The following is a 22,323-nucleotide window of genomic DNA, read 5'->3' on the forward strand; positions in this document are numbered from 1 at the left end:
TACACGTTGTTGTTTACTTGTAAAAGTATATTTTGTAAATTTTTATGTAGTACAATTTTTTTTCAAAATGAATGTAATAAATGTATTTTACAAGAATACTGTTTTTTGTAACACCATCTAGAAATGGTAATCGATACAGAATATGTGACGATTGCGATATATCGAATCGTTCGATTAAACTTGTTGCAGTAACTGAGTACTCCGACTTGCGAATGTATACAAAACTGCAATTATGATAAACGTCAAAACGACGAATTCTTTTTAACGAACACCTAATTAATGCAAATTATTTTTTAACGAGCGTGTTTTGTAATTTAATTCCTTGAAATGGAAAAGAATTTAGAAAAAACATTAGATGACGTGTAAGTTTTATACAAGAATTTTCTCATATATCTCATATATGACAAAGCGATTATCTAAATTGATGTTTGTTTTAGTGCTACTGATACAAATATTTTGCAAAATGTAATATTCTCATTAACATTTAATATTCATATACCATTATTTTATATTCTTATTACTGTGCAACTAAATATAACCCTTACACTTAATAACTTAAATTGTGATACAATATGAAGAATTCTATTAATTTTGATGTCTATTGATATAACAATACATTTAAAAAATTTATTATAAAATACATTTAAAATGTAAAAATTAGCAAATTATTGATTAAATTTAATATTTTTTGATAGTAATAATACTGAAGGTATTATTGGCTGCATCTTGGCTGATCATGCCGGATTATGTTTAGGAGGTATTTCTAGCTAATTTTATTTACATTATACACTAAACATTATCTGGAAGAATAAGAATGAAACAACTATTTTCAGCCAAAGGAAATGCATCTACTGATAGTGCAGGAATAATTGCAGCTATTGCAGATCAAGTTGCAAAGCTAGAACCTAAATCACCAGCTCCAGTTATTTCTCTTCAAAATGATAGCAAGTAATGTCTTTTTATTGATTTTGTTTCGTTTTGTACTGTTAAAATTAAGATACAAAATTATTAATCAACAAATTTATTAAACAACTTTGAAACTCAACATGTCTTTAACTAATCTTTGAACTTGCACTAAATTAATATTAAAAACATTATAAATTATTTTGTAGGAAATGCCTTATACAACGCCAAGGTGCAGTAGTAGGTGCCATTTATAAGGATATTTCTATGTAAAATAGTTTTGTTATATAAATGAATAATATTGTTTGTATGTAAACTAAGCTCTATTATGTTTGTTATTTTGTTAATTATATATAAACTTTAAATATATAGGTGGCTTTTTAACACATCCTCATGAGATAGTAGAACTTGTACTTGATTCTGATTGTAACAGTATAGAAAATACATGATTATTAAATTTTACAAGACTTATAAGAGTTCGTTATAGCACCTTTGTAGATAGTTTGTAGGTAAATATCAATAAATCACCATTAAAACATATCTAGGGTCAGTCACTTTTCTTATGTCTGTTACTTCTTTCATACCATTTGTTTGTACCAAGTCTAATTAAATCATGGTGTTCATATATCCAAGAGACAAGTACTATCATAAACATTATCACTCCAATAATTAAGTGCAATAATTTTTCATCTGGAAAAAAGTAAGCCTGAAACATAAAAATTTCGAGTTGTAATACTACATTTTCTATTAACATATGGAATAATGAAAAGTATTACTCCATTACATGAGAGACATTAGTGATCAATGCTGCTATTAGAAGAGAAGCAGAAAACATAGGCTTTGGCACTAATCCACGTAATGGACGGTACATTGTATCTTTGTATCTTTTATTGATAAACATAGTAGAATGCACAATTCTTAAACTCATGTTTACACAGTTTCCAAAAATGAAACCAACTGGTCCAAACCAAATAGCAAATAAATAGGATGCACACAGAAATGCGATCGATTCGTAAATCATAATCAAATTGCTCTTATTTATAGTCGCACTATCGGCCGTTGCATTGCTGTAACATTCTGTTACTCCATTTATTCCCAAAAGGAGGATAGCTAGACAATGTGCTCGCATTAAGAGTACTGGCAGATGTGAAATTAATTTAGTACCACCATATAACCATAAAAGTGTGCTTGAATATGACTGTCCAAACACTAAAACAACTAACCCAATCGACATAACAGCTGAACATAAATGTGTTAGCACATTTACGCTTTCTTGTATTTTTACCTTTAAAGGAAACTTATTTTTAATAATTTGTAGTATATGAATACATGAAAAATGTTTCATATAATACCTACAGGATTTTGGTCATTAACTGGTTTGTCTCGTTTTACCATTTGAGTAAAATAGAAATATCCACTTTCTTCTATTGGACGGAAAATAAACCTTGCTGCTAAAGAACCTAAATTATTTATAATTTCGTATGTTCCCTTTAAACATATGAAAATAAAATGAAATAGAAAAGAATTAATTTAATGAACTTATATATAAATACTTATTATAACTGATTAAATACCTGTTCAGTAAATGTTAATACTGGCATTACTGTCATAATTAGCCTTTCTCCTTCTGTTAAAATTTGCTTTAGAATTCCTTGTCTAAAGAAACTCCATGTAAGAATAGTCAACTTTTTATCTAGATATGATTCCTAAAAATGACAGTCTGTATACATAATACACAAAAGATCCATCTTAATACATACTTTGTTTGTCAATTGCCCAGGCAAAAAGTCCTTCACTGTTTTGAAAGGAAATTCTCTCACAACATACTCGTCAGTACTGTCTTTTAATGACATACGCCTCTTTAACTTATACTTGTTAAGCTTTTTAATATAATAATGAAAGTATAAATAGTGACTAGCAGTATAAAATATTGCTGCAACTAGTTGAGCTACACCAAATGCTAACAATGCATTCTCTGGATTTTGGAGTATCAATGGAACAAATGTTATAGTACGAATAGCAATCATGATAGAATCAAGTATAATCTAAAAAAGTTCAATAACTAATTATAAGTACAATTTCCCATACTATCTTTAATTCAAAATCTTACTTTCAACCTAACAAATAAAAATGCACTAGCGACCAGTTGAACGATTAAAGATGATAATTCAATAATACAAGACAAAGCAACTGCCCAAACTGCAAATGTATAATATGATGGTAATGCCTCAGATGTTGTTAAAACAGAAAGCCAAATATATCCAAACAGTAAGGACATTAAGAAACATATAGGAACCCTGAAAAAATATTTACCATCTAAGTATTTATGTAGGTTTCATTTATATTATAATTAATCACTTTTAGAAACGAACGTCATCCATAATAAATTTACAACTTGAGCCCAATTATGTTCTGCTGTGTTGGTTAAACATGCTTTCATAAATGGTTCTCGAGACAGAAACAAAATCATTGATTCCAATAATAGTAGTCTCACATTTATGACTCCTAGAACAGCTTGACCCACATACCGAACAACGAAGGCATTTAAAATAAAAGTGACTCCTCTGCATAATATCTAAAAAGAAGTTGATTATAATTATTTTTCTCATATATATCTTAGTTTATTGACATGTTAGAAGCTATCAGATATTAATAAAAACAATATAACTTTTTTAAATATAAGCAAATAAAGGTATTGTAATCGCGAATAATAGCAGCAGAATTTGTATTTATATAAATGATATAATTTTTCTCATAGATAGAGAATGATGTTTTTTGCTATGAAATACTTAAATTTTAAAAGTGTTGTGTTATTGTATATACCTGAAATACAATATTGAACGAAGCTGTTTCCACGCTGCTTTTCAAAATATTTTGTGACATTTTTATGGACGATCAAATGAAAATATAAATGTTTCGAGATTCCCGCCCAAAGGGGTGATCAATGAAATTCAAGGTTATGTAAACACTTTAACGGTATCTAAAACATCAAGTCGATCATTTTTCAGTAATTTCATTCGCGCTCCTAACTAATCGGAACATAGCAAATACAAAAGCCAAGAATTTCTTCATACTGCATGAAACGGATTTCATGACGTAATTGCGTTAATTTTCTATATATATATGCATTGTGTCTAGTAATTTTGTGTCATGCATCTTCATCTATTCTTCCTAGTGGAAAACTGTTTTCAAAACAAAAGCTTTTTCCTAACCTTGGTGACACAGAATTTTGACATACATGAGATAAGGTTAGGTTTCACCTAGCAGACTATCACAGTAGAATCAGAGATTGTAGCGTAAGTAGACAATGATTAACTTGTGAAGTGATGTCATTACGCAATAATGTCCATGTGGTCTTTTCATTTCATACCACTACTTCACGGATACAAAATGTTAAATTTCTAAAATAGGTATCTCTGATCGCTTTCGTTCATTTAACAAATATTCTACGATGATTAAACTATCACATACACGATGACTCTTTAGTTATTAATTAAACGAAACGAAACATAATAATATTAAATATTTAATTATTTTTTAAAATTTTGCTATCAATGTTCGATAATGTTAATACAGTAAAGAAAATCAAAAATTATACTAATCGAAAATGTTACAAGAAAGTAATCCAGCAGCCACCACAGGTGCGAAAAACGTTTTCGTTACTTCGTTAATCGTAAGTAAATTATTGTGTAATGAGTATATGATGAAATAACATGCATGCCTCTATTATCATTAATACACATGGCAATTCTTTACATTATTATAAAAAATTATAAAACTTACTTGATAATCATTTTATATAAATTTGTATTAATGTTAATATCCTTCCAATCTTTTTAAAAAAGTTTTTATAGTTTATTTACTTAAAAATAACAAATATATTAAATAGCGCCAATTTTTTAAAACAGAAATTATATTTTCTTGAAAATTAGCGTATATAATATTATTTTATAACATTTATTTATGAATTTACGTTAACAATTCATGGATATTTTTGCAACTTAAAGTTATATTTGTATGATATACGTATTTTTAATATATATTGTATATCTACTATATATAATCTAAGAGCAGTTAGATTTTTAAGTCAACATCTACACATGCAATTGTAAGAAAAATAATATTTAATCGACGATAGTCAGGTGCTCTCGCAGGAACTATGTGCGATTTTATATCATTTCCTTTGGATACGCTTAAAACGCGATTACAAAGTCAACATGGTTTCTTAAAATCTGGTGGTTTTAGACAATTGTATAAGGGTTTAGGCCCCGTAATGATAGGATCCGCACCATCAGGTAAACTTAAGATAACAATTTATCCTTTAATACATTTTAAAAATAAAAATAATATTGATAAAAATATTCTTTGCAGCTTCGTTATTTTTTATAACTTATGAAACTTTAAAAATAATGTTTCAACCTCAAATACCTGAACAATATCACGTGTTTATACATATGACTGCCGCGTCAGTCGGAGAAATGGTAATTTATATCTTATTAATGTTATATGTAAATAATAACAATAATAATAATCAATATATACAATTTAAGGGTGTGTGGGTACTCGGTATCTCAGGTTCGGATCAGGTCAGGCTCACGATTTCGAATACCTGCACACCCCTAATATAATCAATATACAAAGCATAAACGATCCTTTTTACCTCTAAACATACAATTACAAGCAGTTTAGTAATGCTGAGATGTTACTAATAGGTTGCATGTCTTATTCGAGTCCCAGTAGAAGTAGTGAAACAAAGGAGACAAGCATTTTTAAGCGATGCCCACAAATTACCTTTGAGAGCTTTATATCGTGGTTACGGAAGTACTGTGATTAGAGATTTACCGTTCGGTTTAATTCAGATGCCACTCTGGGAATATTTTAAACTTTATTGGAAAAAGCACGTGAAACGTGAGTGCACGCCTATGGAGGGTGCTATCTGCGGATCGACGTCAGGTAGAAAAATAAAAAAAAGTTAATTAAATTACGGGCATGCATTAACATTGTATATTTTATTATTACGAACATTGATTTTTATAGTTGCCATATCTGCGGCCCTAACGACACCTTTAGACGTTGCAAAAACTAGAATAATGTTGTCGAATGTGACGGTAGGGAAAGATGAAATAAAAATATCCGCGATGTTAAGCAAAATTTACCACGATCATGGTTTTAAAGGGTACAGAACAAGCTTGTCTCTTAAATATTCGATTCTACTTGTTATCCTACAAACACAATAATCGATAAATATTTTCAGACTTTTTGCAGGCTTTGTACCAAGAGTGTGTGGTTTTACTATTAGCGGATTCGTATTTTTTGGTGTTTACGAAAAAGTTAAAGAAATTTGTACTGCGGTTTTGCCACCATAATGTTGTGAAAGATACATTTATAAATATAAATCATGGTTAATATTTTGTCAAATGATACTACCATAGAGTCAAAATAGAAAGAAAATTGAGACAGAAGTTAATTTCGTATGTATTTGGTAGTAATTTTATCATAAATATTGCATGTTAATCTTTCATCAGCAATATAATATATTAATGAATAAGAAAATTTTTTTAAACTTTTTTTATAATCACATTGCATTTGTTATAACATATTTTATTACTTTTTCTATTTCTACTACCTTTACCTACTCTTATTACTTTTCAGATTTCGAAGAGAATGAGTATTTACGTTACATTGAATTTTACTCATGACATAGAAAAGTACAAAATGAAAATACAATTGCATTTATATTTTAATTATTAATAGAAAGATACTGTAGTCTTTACCGCAAATTTTGCATTTAAATTGTAATAATTAAAAATGAGAAAGCACACTTTTATTCCACAATATATCTAAATGAATGTGAGCATGCACGTATTAGGAAAGAAATAAAGAACACAAAGAAATGTAAAATATAAAGTATATTTAAAAATAATCAACAAACATGAAAATTTTCCTTACATTTACATATAATAATGTGTTGACTTATAATATACTGCACATTAATTTATATTCGTGATATTCACTTGTACAAAATAATATAAAATATGATAAATAAGAAAATTATGGTAATTTTTAATACTGACTTTGTTATATTCATTAACAACAATATGTTACTTTGGGTTCGTTACTTATATCAATTACCTCTTCAATTTTTTGTACATTATTTGGATCAGACATAAAATCTTGTGCAATTTCATTAAACAATTCAGCTACAAAATTAACTTAATAAATATCACACATTATAACAATAATGAGAGTGTATAATATATATCCTTACCAACATTTTCTCCAGTTTTACTAGATGTTATAAACAATTTAGCTCGAATACCAGCAGTATATGTTTTTACAACATCTATATTAGGAGATGGAACTGCACCATGCTCTAAAATATCATTTTTTGTTGCACAAATGTATATTTTACATCCTTCTTCAACTTCCCTAAGCTCCCTTATCCAGAATTTTGCTCTTTGAAATGTATTTGATTTTGTGATATCATAACAGATAACAGCAGCCTTCGCACCACGGTAATATATCCTACTCATAGCATCATATCTAAAAATATATAATTTATGACAATCAACATTCTTGAATTTTTCATTTTTGAAGATTACTTACTTCTCACTGCCTGCTGTATCCCATATTCCCATGATAAGCCTTTTCCCATTGACTTGCATTTGCTTAGCTGCAAACGCAGCGCCTATAGTCTAAGGAAATTGGAACTGGGTTAATTTGTTTTGTGACGCATCTCTTAGATGATTCTCAGTGCAAATCTTAATAACTTTATTTTACAATATTCCTTCCACTTCGCGGACTAAGAGGAACAAGACAGACTAAATCAGTATAGTCCCTAAGTCATTCCAATATGAATTGTACAATTAACAAACAAGAATCTAGAAACAAGTTCTTTATAATCTGATATCTCTAGAGAAATTGGATATACAGACTAAATTTTCCTTATTTGTTGTACATATTACGTTAAATGATTAAAGAAAAGATAAAGAAAACAATTTCGAACATTTATTTAATTTATTACATTATATAAAGTAATGTATAATATACACGTTGTATGTGTTTGTACTTACGTTTTGGTAAGATAGACCTTCATTAAACCTTTCATTTACGAAACGTTCGACGAGACTCGTTTTTCCTACAGCTGAGTTACCCAATAAAACCACTTTCAAATCGACGCGATTCATCCCTAAATAATGAAACTTCCTCAGTGTAATAATGCTACGAAATAAGTACTAGTCCTTTTTGTACCATTTAGGTTAGAGTAATTGTTTATTTTTTATATTAAAGAGTAAATACTGTTTAATATTTGTAGGAGATAAATCTGAAGGTGACTAAAATGCCCTTTGATACGAAAGACGTCATCAAGAATTCAGTACAATGTCTATTCCAAGAAAAACTGGTAAACTTGCATATAAATACGTAACTAAATAAATACTCTATCAAGCATTTATTACTTATTACTTGTCACAGATGGCGCTTTTATATTTTTACTATCTCATTGTATATCACATCTGATCATACCTACTTTAAATTCAATTTGTATTTTATATATATTTATGTTAATATTAGGTAAGATCTCAAGGACAAATAATTACATTTAATATCTTTTAATAATTTTATATTTGTAATTTTATAATTATTTTCAATAAATATTTGTTTGAATAAATTACAACACATAGAAACTTGTAATATTAGTGAAAACTTATGTTATTTTTCTATTTTTCTTCTGTTGTAAACATTTTTATTTAAATGTATCTTCCAATAATAAAATAATTCTTCAACAATGCCAAAACTAAAAATTAACATCTTCTGTTTGTATATAATAATATAAATTTTGTAATGAATTTCTTTAATTTTACTTAGCTTTCCCTTGTGCAGCAACTGCAGCCATTGCAGCTTTTACAGTTTCTTCGTCACCTAAGAATTTCATAGATACAACAGGCTTGAAGTTTTCATCTAATTCATAGACAAATGGAATACCAGTTGGTAAATTTAATCCCATGATTTGATCATTGCTCATTTCTAAAAAAAGAAACACATGATTATTAATATAATAAATAAACAGAATTGGTTGTGCTTTGAGAAAATAATAACTGACGATCTAAGTGTTTAACTATGCCACGTAAACTATTTCCATGAGCAGCAATGATGATCCTTTTCCCTTCCTTCAATTGTGGAATAATAGTATCATTCCAATATGGCAATGTCCTCTCAATTGTCAATTTTAAAGATTCAAATTTAGGGAATTCTTCTGGTTTTGGTCCATCTGCATATCTTGGGTCTTTTACTATTGTTTCATAATACTTGTGGTCTGATTCCATTGGTGGAGGAGGTACATCAAAAGATCTTCTCCAAATTTGAACTTGTTCTTCACCATACTTAGCAGCAGTTTCTGCTTTATTCATACCAGTCAATCCTCCATAATGACGTTCATTTAAACGCCATGTCTTTTGAACAGGAATGTTTTCTTGACCACTTTCTTTAAGAATTGATTTTAAAGTTTCTTGAGCTCTTGTCAACAATGATGTATGAGCGATATCAAACTTAAGGCCTGCCTGTTTGATTGCTTTTCCAGCTGAAAGTGCTTCAGTTTTACCTATAATAAACATATATATATGTCAAACAATAGCATAATTTTGAAAATAGTGAATTTCATATCATTACATAAACTATAGATTATTTTATTTTTTTGACCATGTGACATATTTATAGGATAATTGAAATCATGGATAACTGTAATTTAGTGATAATGTCACTATCATGACTTAGGTGCAAATTTTTATGCAAATTTATATTGTTAAGGACATAATTAAAGCGATAAAAGTTGAATAAAATTGGAGTTTTACTTATTAAAAATTATTAAAAATTATAACGAGTATTCTATTGTAGGTATATCCTATGCTTTTGTATACGTATTCTATGCATTTTTGCATCTCCAGATTTTGTATAATTGCATAAATATCCGCTACCTAATTATGACACTTATTCATTAATTTATCTTTTTCTCTATAGATATACGTCTTTAAAATAAAGAAACTTAACCAATGAAACATGGTTAACATCACATTCGAAATATTTGACCTTTTGCCCTTGGAGTTTATTCTCAGAATTTCCTTTTAAAAAATGACTTACCCTTGTCGGATAAATCGGCGTCATACCATCCGCAAAATAGATTCAATTTATTCCATTCGCTCTCTCCATGACGTACCATAACAATTGTATATTTCGACATTTTTTTATTGTAGGAGCTAACTGCACGCAAAGACGAAAGACGATTCGTAAACGGCGATTTACTCTGTTCAATATCTTTGCACAACTGCTTTAATCGAAAGCCCCCGTCCCCACCACCTGTCACATCTAATCGTGTAAGCACTTTATTCAAAATTTTACATGGATACATTCTAACATTTATTGTTTATGCTTTCACTTACTTTCGTTATATCGGCTAAAAAATTTTTTCTATTCAAGAATATAACTAAACTAGCGGCATATATTTACAACCGTTGGTATTTTGACTTTGTTCCTCATTCATTTATTCACGTAATAACACATTTCGCGCCATTGCAAGTAGTTCTCATTGTACGTTATATTAGCTGCAACACGTATGAAAACTCGATCAGTTTGAGTGTTAGTTAATAAATATATGAAGTAAATAATTATTTCTGATTGAAAGTTTTTATACGTTAATAATTAACTGCAAGATTTTCTAAAGGAGAGTCTCTGCTCGAATGAAGTGAAACATAAATATAACCTTCATGAAAATGAAGTGTACTAATACGAATTTGAAATCTAATTTAAAATGACATTACGAAAATAACGAACACAAGTTCTTATCGTTGGGCTGATAATACATGTTAATCTATTTAAAGAATTTTCGTTCTGTTTAAAGAATTGCATATAATGGAACTTTCAGATCAGCAAGTTGATGATTCTTCCTTGTCATTAGATACGAATTATTTACAAATCTCGTGCAACTGGAAAATCAGCAATAATAAACAGCTTCGTGATGCTTTCACATTAGAAACTTCGTCTCTAAAATTTATGAAGTAATCCAGATATTTACATATTAAAATATATTAATTTTTTTCATATAATAATTATATATATATACACTTATTCCTCTATATACACTGTATACTTATTTGTTACTTATAAATACACTAGATTTGTGTATTTAAAGTAATATAAAACCTGGAAAATATAAAGTATTATAAATATCCTAATTTACTATCAGATCTTGCCATATTTCTTTGTTATTTTAATTTATATTCACATTTTTATAAATAAGTATGAATTTTTTTATAGAACTAACTTCGAAGACATAGTTTCTTTAAGTACATGTATATCTTTACAACCAATTGAATCCAACAATGAACCATGTATGCTAGATGTAAGATTAACTAATGGGCAGAGAATTTCCCAGATTGCTGTAGTTTCTGAAGCTTATGTATTAGAATTTTTCAAACAATTTGGGGAATATGAAACAACAAAGTTTGCTGAATTTGTAGATGAATTTGAAGACAATTCAGTCTACTTTGCAGAGACAGCAATTTTTCCACATGCTACAGAAGCTAGCATTAAGGTATAGAGAATACATACAATGGATTTAATTTACAAAAATGTATATTTAATTCAAAATTTCTATTTTAGTTTACAAAAACAAAAAGTAAAAATTCAGTTATGTGGATATATGGTATAAAGCTCTATGTAACAGAGTCAATTAATGAACCTAAGAGTTTTTCCACAGAAATATTTAATCCTGAAATAATAAGAAATTTCTTAACTAAACTTAGTTTTAACAATGAAGAGAACAATATCACGAGTGATGTTCAGTCATGTTACATGAATATTTTGAATTTATCAAAAAATAAAGGTGTTCAGAAAAACAATGAAGAAGAAGTGGCACAATCTGCGATTGATAGCACTGTGTCAAATAATATAGATATTATGACATATATTGATAAGAAATTTGAAGATATGGAAGAAAGATTAATGAAAAAAATTGATGAAATGGAACAAAAAACAAATGAAAAACTTGATACTATTTTAAGACAATTAGAAACTCGATGTAGTGTCAAGTGACCTTTCATTTATATAATTTAAAAGCATATTTGTAAATAATGACAATATATATTTAATTCTGTATGGAATATATATGTAAAATATACACATATAAAAAATTTTGAAGATAATAGTTTTTCTTAAAAAGGGTTTTATTCCTAAGTGTTTCCTGAATATCTATTTACACATTTTTGAACCTTCACATATAGTGATGTCAAGTCTTGTATATTTTGACTATCAGTTACATGTACCTTTTATTTCTCATTTTTGTATTGCAATTGAACCTTTTAAATACATGTAAATATTAATATGTAAGAACATACCAAGAATTATATTACACTTCATCTAATTCTGTTCTTTCTATAAAATTTTATACAGATATAAAAATCACGGAACTATGATGCACAGAAAGATATATTTGCATAATAAAGTAAAATGTTGGTAACATAAGGTTATTTTAATCAGAATTATTGCTATCTTGTGGAGGATCCCATTGATGAAGTTGTTTCCTCCACAATCTTACCATGCTATCCCATCCTCTTCTACTATATTTAATATATTTTGGTGGTGTTCTTGGATGCTCTCTTGTACGTTTTTCTCTAAAATATGTGTAACCAATGTAATATTTTTCAACATAAATATTTCTGACCATATCGTAATAAACAATATTCTTACTTAGGCACAGCCTGTATGTATCTATCATATCCAATAGTATTTTTTCCATAATCTATTTCTTTTTGTCTACGAGCTAATACTTTAGGATCTGTTTCATATTCTACCCGTCTCTTATTACTATCTGAAGAATTAGTAGTAGAACTTGAATCACTATTGTGTCTAGTTCGAGAAACTTTTGCATCCTCATCATTTATTTGATTTTCCCTAGCTCGTTTGCGAAAACCATCATCATGCTGCTTGTTCCTTACATTATCTTCATAACTTATACTGACTGCATTGTTTCTTTGATTTTCTCTGAATTTAGACATGTTATCAATTTCTACATTTGAACTAATATCTTCTTCTTTTTTTTGTTCACTATTAATATGTGTCTTAGCTGCACAAGAATTAGTTTCTAAAAAATTCTCCCTCTTTGCATCCTTATTAGAGTCTACTATTTTGGTCAATTCATGTGAACTCATGCAAATGGCTTCATTAAGAAGAGCATCATCTTCTTCTGTTAATTGAGTCCACGAAGTATGCATGTCTAATTCCATTTTATTTCGATCGTAGAAAAGCTTTGTAACACAATCTACGAGATAAAACTAACGTCAAGCCAAATAAACAGTTTAACCTTAAACCGACGAGAAAAACCAATAAATAAATAGTATCTCACCTAACAAGAATAACCTAAATGAATAAAACAACTTTTGTATTAGAACATAGAAGGAAATTGTTAATTGTACGTTTCCGTAATAAATAGAAGAATTCGTGAAATATAATTATTATTTTGTGATCACTAAACATCGAAGTTTCGAACACGCGATGAAATTGCACTTAATTTTAAACAAATTTATAAAATAAGTTCATTCTTACAATTGTTACGAATTCTGCAATGCGCGCCTTTTCTGATAATCTAACATTTGCGCACCTCAAGCAACTTTTCAAGTTCAACTTAGGTTAAAAGATTTGAAACTTTTTTCGTTGTTGATCTTTGTAGAACATATATGTTACGAGTACGAGAGCAACGATCGTCCAAAATTTCATTTCTTAATAATCGTTCCATGCATATCGCTCTAAGATTCTATCGCATTTTCTTTATTTTAAACTCACTATCGTTTTCGTAAAATTGAATATTACAAGATGTCGGCGATAATCTAGCGCTTTTTGTTTGACAAGTTCGCATTCCCGCATCGGTTTCTAAATATCTTTGATGGGCGCGCAAAAGGGTATAAATCAAATTTTAATCAAAACAGAATAAGTATGCTTATATATATTGTCATTGTTGTTTCTTACTTGGTTTTAATGTACAAGTTAATTTTATTTCTTTCCTGTTCTTTTACCTAAGACTTCATTAGTATATGTAAAAAATAATAGTAATTTTTATTCTTTTATACATTTTTTAAGGTTAAAAGGCAAATGCAATAAGATTACAAAACATGTATAGAATTTACAGATCTTTAGGTTCCAAATGATTTTGTAAAGATGTGTATGACTTTAAAAAGTAAAAACCATTGTTTTAGTTGGATTGAAGTACTTGAGGTTGCAATGGAATTTATGAAAGAGAATGGGTATGTTTATGTATATTATGATTATACTTGTAGAAATAGTAAAACTTTATTTTAACTCATGTTATAATATTGATTACAATATAATTTTCATTTTAGTATTGATGCTTCTACAAGACAAATCATTTTGATGTTTGATTTTAATCAGAAGCGGATATTATTACACAATTTTAAGCAGATGCAATTGTAGATACCATTTCTGCAGAAAACACTAAGTTAATCACAATGTAAATATTTATTTTAACATCATTATACAAATTATTATATATAATTTAATTCTATAATTTTATTATTTAGATAAGAGAACTATTTCAACTAGTCTTAAAAATAGTGAAATTTTTCTTAAAGATGTCCATGAAAAGGTTTCATCTATTAGACTATAGTTATTTTTATAATATATTATTGTGGATCACTATGAAATTTATTTACTAGACTAATAGCAAACATATAATATTTGATAAGGCTATATTAAATTTGAAATTTTCAAATACAAACATCAAAAAAGCCAAGTATATATATTATTACACCTTAGAGTTACTTGGTAAAAAATATCAATTGCTTCTTATATTAAAGTAAGGAGATACTGTGAAACAAGAAATCATTTATATGTATTATGTTATATGTAATAGTTACAGTTTAATATTCTTATTTTTTTTAAATAGACACCAAAAGATTTTGAGCATGGTAAAAGGCCAGAGGTAATTTAAAGCTCCAGACTAAAAAGGAATACTTAGATAGATAGACAGTTCCTTATGCAAAGTATAATATTCAAAAAGGATACAAATATAAAGGAGCTTTTATTTCAGTATTTGGTATATATTAATTTGTTTTTACTAACATAAATATTATAGATATTCATCATAATACATATATTTTATTTTACAAATAATATATATAAGATATATATAAGAATTCTTTATACATATATTGAAAGTAACATTGTTTGTGATCATAAAAATATGATTATATATTTTATTTAGAAGTGAGAAGAAACAACAAGATAATATGCAGATCAATGATAATATTAATACTAAAGTGTTTATTAAAAGATAGAACATAGCCGATATTGAAACTAATTTGTATAAAGAATTACTTTTGTTTCTGGATTTCTCAGATATTGATTTTGATGAATTGGTATAACAAGAAATAAGATAACAGATGTTACTATATATACGTATGTACGTATTTGAATATTTATCTAATATGTTCTATTCATATTTTAGGCTGCTATTATGTAACTTCTTCAACTCGTTTACAGTATTTTAAGTACCCATCTAATAAAGTTTAATCGGATTATATTTGAAATAATAATTTTACTTTTTGTACGAGATATCTCGTACTTTCAAGCTATGTGTGAAAGAAAAATATGCGATATATTTTGTATACGCGCAAAGAACAAATATTATGCTAAAAGGATCGTGAAATAAAATTCTGCGCGACAACGAACTTCTTGCGAATTCCTAATTAGAAGACGTTCGACCCTCAGAATGAAGCCCACCAGAAACTGATGACATTATCGAACCTGAATATGGAAATGACGAGGTCTCCTGCCCACCTAACACCCACTCCATTCCTCATCAAATTCTCCGAAACTGTCTATCAAACAACAGTACCACAGTAACGATTGTACATTTCTATACATTTTATATATTATAAAATATATCTATACAAGGATGTTCTTAACAATGAGTACTTGGCATTAGTCATTGCATTTTAAACCTCTCTTGTAAAAGGAAGATTATTTTTTCCAAGATAAGGTTTTTCTTTAGACATATTTTATTCAAAATATCTTATTCTTTATGCTCTTTCTGTGAGAGGTTTAGATTCCATAGTTGCGTGGATACTGTTAGTCCTATGGTTTTGATACATCCTGTATAACGTAACGGCACTCACTTTCAGTACGAGTGCCTGCGGTGAGCGCGAATCCGGTGCAATCTCAGTCAACGAAGAGACGCCGTCTCGCGTAGATCAACAGGTGCTCTTTCCCGTGCAGAACACGTTCACCAGCATGGGTAAGTTTCAATCCTGTTTGCGCCAACTTATTCGAAACGGACAAACTTAAAGCTGCTTGCCGCGCTCGATTCTGAAACGCTGCAACGTATTGAAGCTTGTTTCGGCAGCGAAAACAATAAATCAAAGGTGAAACCCACGCAGTAATGCCTTGCGTCTTCGTTTAGGTATGCAGGATGAGACACACGAGTACATTAGACTCTGTGCTTATGCGTCTTTGCTGACATAACAATAATGTTGCGTATTTTCCATGTTGACGTATCATCAATAATAAATTTTATAATAATTACATTTATTATAAAATTTATCTGCTAACGCTGGATTTAAATATTAATTTTTGAATCTATTGTATGGTTCTGTCTTAATCGTGCAAAGGATAGCTACAAGTTCAATGAATTTAAATACTGACTTAATCTGAAATTATAGATATCTACGATTGTATTGTTGCGTTCAAAATAATTAAAGAATTACTCACGTGACTGATCGGTATCGGTATGGTATTCGCTACTTAAAAGGCTTTGGTACGTCGTTTAAGTCTTACGTTCACTAAAAATATCACCATACTGAGATTTTTACAGTTATGGTAATTATCTTCTGAACTATTAATAAGTATATTATTTTTTCTAAGAATTTAAGCGATATTTAAGGTAGCGGAAGATCAGTTAAAAGTAAAGATACAATCCTACGCTATGGAAGGATAAATTAGCAACTTTATGCTTACTACGGTGAATGAACTAGATCTTAAATGTCATAGACAAATGTCAAGGAGGAAATGTTACATCAAAATGCATCTCGTTGCATATTTTGAAGATTCCAGACTGTACTGTCTGGATCGTTTTTCGTTAGAAATTACAATCAATAATAGTTGTGTTTAATTTCTGACAAACGATGAGTCAGCGATCACTTTCGCAATTCTTATGCTTTTACACCTCGTTAAACATTGACCTAGAAAAGAATACCATCACGATTAGGAAATAGGAATCAGCTGTTTGGGAGATAAGTCACATATGCCTTCTTTAATTCTAATTCTTCGATTTTTATATATAAACAACCTGCTTAATTTATTTTTATGTTTAGAAATCAATACGTTTTATTATATCAATATATTAAGTTAATAGAATTCCATTAAATTAATATTCTGTGTTAAGTAATCTTTATACTTTTCATTTTTATATACGCAATTTTATTTTACTTGCAGGCATCCTAACTAGAAACATCGATTCATCCAAGATTAGCTTTATAGATTTACATAAACGGCATTTTAACATTTTTATAAATATGCCATCATTTATAAGATGAATTAAAAGGGGATGGATGTAATTTGATTGATCATTCTTATTTCTATTCACGAGTGTCGCATGGTGTCAACAAAATGTCAGGAGGGTATCGGTTCAACGAGATCAGTATCTTGAAACAGGAGCAAGCCGATCGAATGCACCACACGGAACCATACCGACCTCGTCGTCCTTGCAGAAATGCGCTTGAATGCTGCCTAGATCGACAGTAGATTATCCAACGGATAAAAATAATGTCTGTCTGACTGTATCCTCCCATTACTCACGTACAATTAAAGATAAATCCAAAGCAAAGATCGGTTTAAGAGAACGATTACAATTTCTCTTGATTCATATCATTATGCTCTTTATGTAAATGTAAATGTGTTCTTGAAGATGTTTCTTTGAGAAACAAGTATCTCTGTTTCTCTTCTTTATCATCTTCTTCAAATTTTTGAAAAATAAACAAATATTTCCTATGTCGGTTTTAGAATAGTGGAGTTTTAGAGAATTGGAAGGAATTTTTTTCATATTGGTCGAATTGGTTGTTCTTTCTTCCTTTTTATTCTACCTTTCCTCTTTTATTGATAATTTATTTATTCTCTTTTCTATTTTCCATTGTATGAAAATCCAAAGAAAAGATATTGGTATTGAAGTACTATTTGCTGTTAAACAACTCTCTTTTTAGTCTTTGTTGTTGTAATCTCAAAAATATAAGTGTAGAAGATATTCCTTTTTGAAATTTTTTTGCAGCCATGGGTTACAATAATTCAGTTAATAATTTAATAAAGTCGAACGACAATACCGCAAGTAAATTCAATTGAAAGAAGAAAAATCGTGTCGAGCGTATAATGAACATGCATGGCATTGACTCCTTTTCTTCGCGGCCCAGTTTTTATCGTTTACGTTCATTTAATAATGAACCATGTCCACAAGCCAACTTGCGTAAGTTTCCATGCCCAGAATGAAACTTTTTGCTCTGTCCCAATAGTGCCCCGCCTTTTAAGTATGGAACCGATCTCTTTTTCATTTCTTCATTTCGTTTGGAGTTATATATATAGTAGTTCTCCTTTCTCTCATCTCCCCTTTTCTAAATTACATATACTTGTTAGTTTCGCATATTATTTTTATTATTATTTCACATAATCCTTAATAAGTAACGCATATTAATTGCACCTTATCAATTTATTTTATTAAAATAATAATTCTTTCAGGCATTGCAAACTATTCTATTTCCTTAAAAAATCACACCCATTGTCATACTTTCTTTCTTTTTTCTAGAACAATATATTTCTTCATCTTCTTGAGATCCGTATATATTTTTATTTCCTTATTTTTAACTTTTTTATCATTTTCGTTATTTTTCATACGTTTCTCATTTCACAAAAATCATCCTTTTCTTTTTTCAGGAATCGCATACGCTTGTAGTGTGGTGGCTATGCTTGCCGTAAGTATATCAGATATATCACGGTTTCTTATGCTTCCTGCTTTTCACACTTCCGGAACTAATCACGAATGCATTGTACATAATTCGTTGCTGGCGAACCGATGAATCGGAGAAATCGTCCATCGTGAGAGGAAAGATTATACTTTACTTTTTTCATACCTAAGTTCAACGGCTTACACAGAATCCCGAATTATTTTTGTATCATTTTCTTTCTTCTTTTGTTATTGATTCTATATAACTCTACTTGAACTTTATAAGAAATCGCACGCAAATTGCGCACTTTGCTTTCTTGCGTAAAACTCGCGAACTCGGAGTCGAAGAATATCGATCCTTTCACAAATGGAAAGTGCAGTTAATGACGTATGAATCATATCAAATGAGATGAAGATTGACATAAACTGTAACGATCCTTTAAAATAGGAATGTTTTCTTTAGCTTGTAAAGTAAAAATACTTGGTAAAAAAATGCCTAAAAAATGAGATATAGAGGTTTATGTAATTCTGTTTATTTGTCTTAGAATTTTGAAATATCCTTTTATAATTTGGAAAAGCATAATTTTTTTCAGTAACTAACTTAAATGACTAGAACTTCTAATATATATTATAGCAGATTTTGTTACATAAGTAAGTTTCTAAAAGATATTATGCTTTTTTAATTTTAACAACATATCATTGTTAAATACTTTTGTTTATAGGTAATATTTTCATTTACGAAAGTATTTAAAAATATAAATTCCTCGATCGCTATTTAACATATCAATTATTCTTAGATGATTGTAAAGAAAGCTTACGTGAATGATTCCAATAATTAAAATAATTACTTAAAAATTAAAAAAAGAGATTGAAGATTCTCTAACTAGAAAACAATTAGAATAATAAAGAAATTGTTCTTAATAGGTAATCCTTCTAACAGTGGAGGCTGGTGACATGATGCGGAAGAGCATTGTTTTCGACAAAAATACTCCAGATGTGTTCTACTGCCCGCAACAGAAACCGACTGGTTTCCAGAAGATGATCGTGAACGCGAAACCGTTGTCAAGGCTTTGCCAATTCGAGGGGAAACCGATCCCACCCGATTACAAGAGCGACTGTTACAACGACGTGGACGAGACCGAATACGCGTGCAAAGAGAAGTACAGAATTATGGTGAGTCATCGTCGAGGTCATGGGCCTCGAAATTTCTCACCGAAAGCGGTCAAACCTCGGGAAAATCTTGGAACGCGTATGAACAGAGAACAAGGTGTACTCAAGTGCAACCAGCTGGGACGAATCAGATGAATAAGACAGAAACAGCAATGTTTTGATTGAATTGTTAAAGAGGAGCTTATGCGCTTCAGCTGCATTTTACGCGTTCTACGTTAACGCGATTAAACCTTTCTGTAACGAGGTTTAACTGGAAGTCGAAAACGCGAGAATGGAAACAGTTACTTACATTAATGTGCGAAAGTTTCCAGATAGACTTTTCAATTTATGTTCCAACGGAGTTTTCCAAAAAAATTTCAAATGTGGCCTGATTTAGGCCTGTTTTAAAATTCAAGTTTACTTCTTTAGTTTAATCTATAATCTCTAACGTCTATCTTGTATGTTAAAGAATATCTATTAATGATTTTACATTTAATTAATAAAATAAAATGCTTCCAATTGAACTTCAGAGAATCACACGGAAGAAGTAAGCTAAGCTAAGTTTTACTAGTGATGCACGCATCATCCGATCATCATCAACGTAACATCATGTCCATCACGTGTAACGCGACTGGTGTCGGTTTTGTTTTCTTGCAGAAGCGATTCAGAAACAAAGCAGAGGGAGATGAGAACACCGTGGATGACTACGTCGACAAATAGATGAGAAATTGGTGCTGCACGATCAAGCAATGCGTGCAATTTTGCAAATGGGTCCTTCCACTAATGCTCAAGCTTGCAACCTCCAGTCCTATAATTACAAAACATTTTTCTTCCCCAAATTCAAACGTCCAATTAAATAGTTTATAGATACGATCAGTTTAAGAAGGAAACGTAGACTAACTAGTTAAATTATTCATGTTAACATTTAAAATGTTATCATACCACGTGACAATATTAGAATATATATTTATAGTGAATTCACTTTCTTATATAATTTTCTTTTTTAATTTTCATTGTAAGTGATATAAAATATTTAATGCTTCATCTTTTTCTATTTTTTATTGTAAGATCCAATCTTACCGGTGCTATTTTGTTGTTTCCGTGCTTGGTGACCGGAATTTGTAATATCTTTTACGTAATAACATTAATAAAACTAACAAAGGAGTTGGGCAAATTGATCATTAATTCTTCAAATGTAGCTTCGACGGCTGATACTTTGATAACCGATTGCACACTAACTTTGCATCATCTTGTTTCGTTTGATTCATTTGTGCACGTCTAAATTGTCAGATGGATATTCTATGATAAAATGTAAATTATAATTGTGACAAAAATTTGGAATGTCTTTTATATCTTCTATGTGACAAAATTACGTTTATCTGTACTTGTGAAAATATAACTTGTTAATTAACTGAAATTATTTGCCAAAATATTAATTCATTCTTGAACTTCATCAATCATGAAACGAACCTGAAGACTTCATCAAACATGTATATTGTGGTAGGTAGTATTTCATTCATGATGTTTGACCAAATTATAAAAGATAATTATTAATTTAAAAGTCTGGAATCTTTTTTTTTATATACATATATTATTTTTATAAATGCATGTCTGTTTTAGATGCGACTACATCCACCAGGAAGTGAAACACCATATAATGGTTCACGTTTAACAAAATTCCTAGCTTTTGATAAAGATATCTATAAGAAAAGGAATCAAATTGAAGATAGTGATTAATAAGAAAAATTTATCATATATGACATAATGGCATTCTTCTAGGGCAATTATTGGCGAATATTCTAATACCAATTTAATATTTTTTTATATTCTAATTGCTTTAACCATCTTTTTAATTTACTTGTAATTTAATTTTTTAATTTCCTTGAAGTGTGTCTTTTTCTTAATTGATTTTATCGTAGTGATAAGATTCATACAATCTTTCATAATATCAATTGTAAATAATTCAAGTTACTTTGTGATTGATGGTTAAAAAGAACACATGCTCATTATTAATTGAAATGTTTAACGTTCCTATTCACTGTAAAGTGTACAAAGCTTATTTAACATATTTTTGTAATATATTTGTAATATATGCGCCAGAGCTTGTAAAGCGAGAAAATAATATATACCAACGAGTACTATTTTCGACTTTGTAAATTATTACATGTAAAATAAAAAACAATTTCATATATTACATTTTCAGTTTGTGACCCTCTTTTTTAAATATAGTAATATAATTTGTAGTATGAGATTTAAGGTATATAATTAATAATTACAATTAA

General features: G+C 29.1%; 8 protein-coding genes across 19 annotated transcripts; 4 read left to right on the forward strand and 4 right to left on the reverse strand.

The window, feature by feature from the left end:
• Positions 1-155: 155 nt before the first annotated feature.
• Positions 156-1,370, forward strand: LOC126870124 (uncharacterized). The gene is made up of 4 exons (XM_050627608.1): positions 156-362; positions 696-757; positions 834-948; positions 1,113-1,370. The coding sequence occupies exons 1-4, from the start codon at positions 328-330 to the stop codon at positions 1,174-1,176; spliced, it is 276 nt and encodes a 91-aa protein (XP_050483565.1). The 5' UTR covers positions 156-327; the 3' UTR covers positions 1,177-1,370.
• LOC126870058 (protein RFT1 homolog) lies at positions 1,205-4,264 on the reverse strand. Of its 4 annotated transcripts, none has more exons than XM_050627476.1 (9): positions 4,116-4,264; positions 3,727-3,883; positions 3,262-3,478; positions 3,014-3,219; positions 2,664-2,948; positions 2,478-2,609; positions 2,260-2,391; positions 1,688-2,188; positions 1,205-1,609 (listed from the first exon to the last, which is right to left on the reverse strand). In XM_050627476.1, the coding sequence occupies exons 2-9, from the start codon at positions 3,784-3,786 to the stop codon at positions 1,451-1,453; spliced, it is 1,692 nt and encodes a 563-aa protein (XP_050483433.1). In that variant the 5' UTR covers positions 3,787-3,883; positions 4,116-4,264; the 3' UTR covers positions 1,205-1,450. The 4 variants fall into 4 exon arrangements, with proteins under 4 accessions (XP_050483433.1, XP_050483434.1, XP_050483432.1 ...); XM_050627477.1 differs by having other exon boundaries at positions 3,978-4,120; XM_050627475.1 differs by lacking the exon at positions 4,116-4,264 and having other exon boundaries at positions 3,727-4,105.
• A 168-nt stretch (positions 4,265-4,432) lies between these two features.
• LOC126870092 (S-adenosylmethionine mitochondrial carrier protein-like) lies at positions 4,433-6,970 on the forward strand. 2 transcript variants are annotated; one of them, XM_050627556.1, is made up of 7 exons: positions 4,433-4,576; positions 5,042-5,198; positions 5,275-5,384; positions 5,616-5,856; positions 5,941-6,079; positions 6,158-6,304; positions 6,556-6,970. In XM_050627556.1, the coding sequence occupies exons 1-6, from the start codon at positions 4,511-4,513 to the stop codon at positions 6,267-6,269; spliced, it is 825 nt and encodes a 274-aa protein (XP_050483513.1). In that variant the 5' UTR covers positions 4,433-4,510; the 3' UTR covers positions 6,270-6,304; positions 6,556-6,970. The 2 variants fall into 2 exon arrangements, with proteins under 2 accessions (XP_050483513.1, XP_050483512.1); XM_050627555.1 differs by lacking the exon at positions 6,556-6,970 and having other exon boundaries at positions 6,158-6,365.
• Positions 6,798-8,371, reverse strand: LOC126870107 (ras-related protein Rab-24-like). The gene is made up of 4 exons (XM_050627575.1): positions 7,977-8,371; positions 7,510-7,598; positions 7,172-7,446; positions 6,798-7,103 (listed from the first exon to the last, which is right to left on the reverse strand). Exons 1-4 carry the CDS (start codon positions 8,088-8,090, stop codon positions 6,991-6,993), a joined length of 591 nt encoding a protein of 196 aa, XP_050483532.1. The 5' UTR covers positions 8,091-8,371; the 3' UTR covers positions 6,798-6,990.
• Positions 8,372-8,509: 138 nt separating this feature from the next.
• On the reverse strand, positions 8,510-10,259 carry LOC126870094 (phosphoglycerate mutase 2). The gene is made up of 3 exons (XM_050627558.1): positions 10,039-10,259; positions 9,005-9,502; positions 8,510-8,928 (listed from the first exon to the last, which is right to left on the reverse strand). The coding sequence occupies exons 1-3, from the start codon at positions 10,136-10,138 to the stop codon at positions 8,762-8,764; spliced, it is 765 nt and encodes a 254-aa protein (XP_050483515.1). The 5' UTR covers positions 10,139-10,259; the 3' UTR covers positions 8,510-8,761.
• Positions 10,260-10,337: 78 nt separating this feature from the next.
• LOC126870091 (uncharacterized) lies at positions 10,338-12,098 on the forward strand. The gene is made up of 3 exons (XM_050627554.1): positions 10,338-10,952; positions 11,212-11,488; positions 11,557-12,098. The coding sequence occupies exons 1-3, from the start codon at positions 10,807-10,809 to the stop codon at positions 11,986-11,988; spliced, it is 855 nt and encodes a 284-aa protein (XP_050483511.1). The 5' UTR covers positions 10,338-10,806; the 3' UTR covers positions 11,989-12,098.
• A 97-nt stretch (positions 12,099-12,195) lies between these two features.
• On the reverse strand, positions 12,196-13,736 carry LOC126870101 (histone RNA hairpin-binding protein). Of its 2 annotated transcripts, none has more exons than XM_050627568.1 (3): positions 13,498-13,736; positions 12,643-13,213; positions 12,196-12,566 (listed from the first exon to the last, which is right to left on the reverse strand). In XM_050627568.1, the coding sequence occupies exons 2-3, from the start codon at positions 13,176-13,178 to the stop codon at positions 12,425-12,427; spliced, it is 678 nt and encodes a 225-aa protein (XP_050483525.1). In that variant the 5' UTR covers positions 13,179-13,213; positions 13,498-13,736; the 3' UTR covers positions 12,196-12,424. The 2 variants fall into 2 exon arrangements, with proteins under 2 accessions (XP_050483525.1, XP_050483524.1); XM_050627567.1 differs by having other exon boundaries at positions 13,298-13,733.
• Positions 13,737-13,752: 16 nt separating this feature from the next.
• On the forward strand, positions 13,753-22,232 carry LOC126870116 (uncharacterized). Of its 7 annotated transcripts, none has more exons than XM_050627595.1 (7): positions 13,753-13,882; positions 14,029-14,192; positions 14,289-14,416; positions 14,487-16,201; positions 18,883-18,920; positions 19,817-20,065; positions 21,662-22,232. In XM_050627595.1, the coding sequence occupies exons 4-7, from the start codon at positions 16,198-16,200 to the stop codon at positions 21,776-21,778; spliced, it is 408 nt and encodes a 135-aa protein (XP_050483552.1). In that variant the 5' UTR covers positions 13,753-13,882; positions 14,029-14,192; positions 14,289-14,416; positions 14,487-16,197; the 3' UTR covers positions 21,779-22,232. The 7 variants fall into 7 exon arrangements, with proteins under 7 accessions (XP_050483552.1, XP_050483554.1, XP_050483555.1 ...); XM_050627597.1 differs by lacking the exon at positions 13,753-13,882 and having other exon boundaries at positions 14,044-14,192; positions 14,487-15,815; positions 16,089-16,201; XM_050627598.1 differs by lacking the exon at positions 13,753-13,882 and having other exon boundaries at positions 14,044-14,192; positions 14,487-15,367; positions 15,519-16,201.
• Positions 22,233-22,323: the final 91 nt, after the last annotated feature.

The sequence above is a fragment of the Bombus huntii genome, chromosome 10 (assembly GCF_024542735.1).
Source record: "Bombus huntii isolate Logan2020A chromosome 10, iyBomHunt1.1, whole genome shotgun sequence".
In the NCBI taxonomy this organism is placed as follows: Eukaryota; Metazoa; Arthropoda; class Insecta; order Hymenoptera; family Apidae; genus Bombus; species Bombus huntii.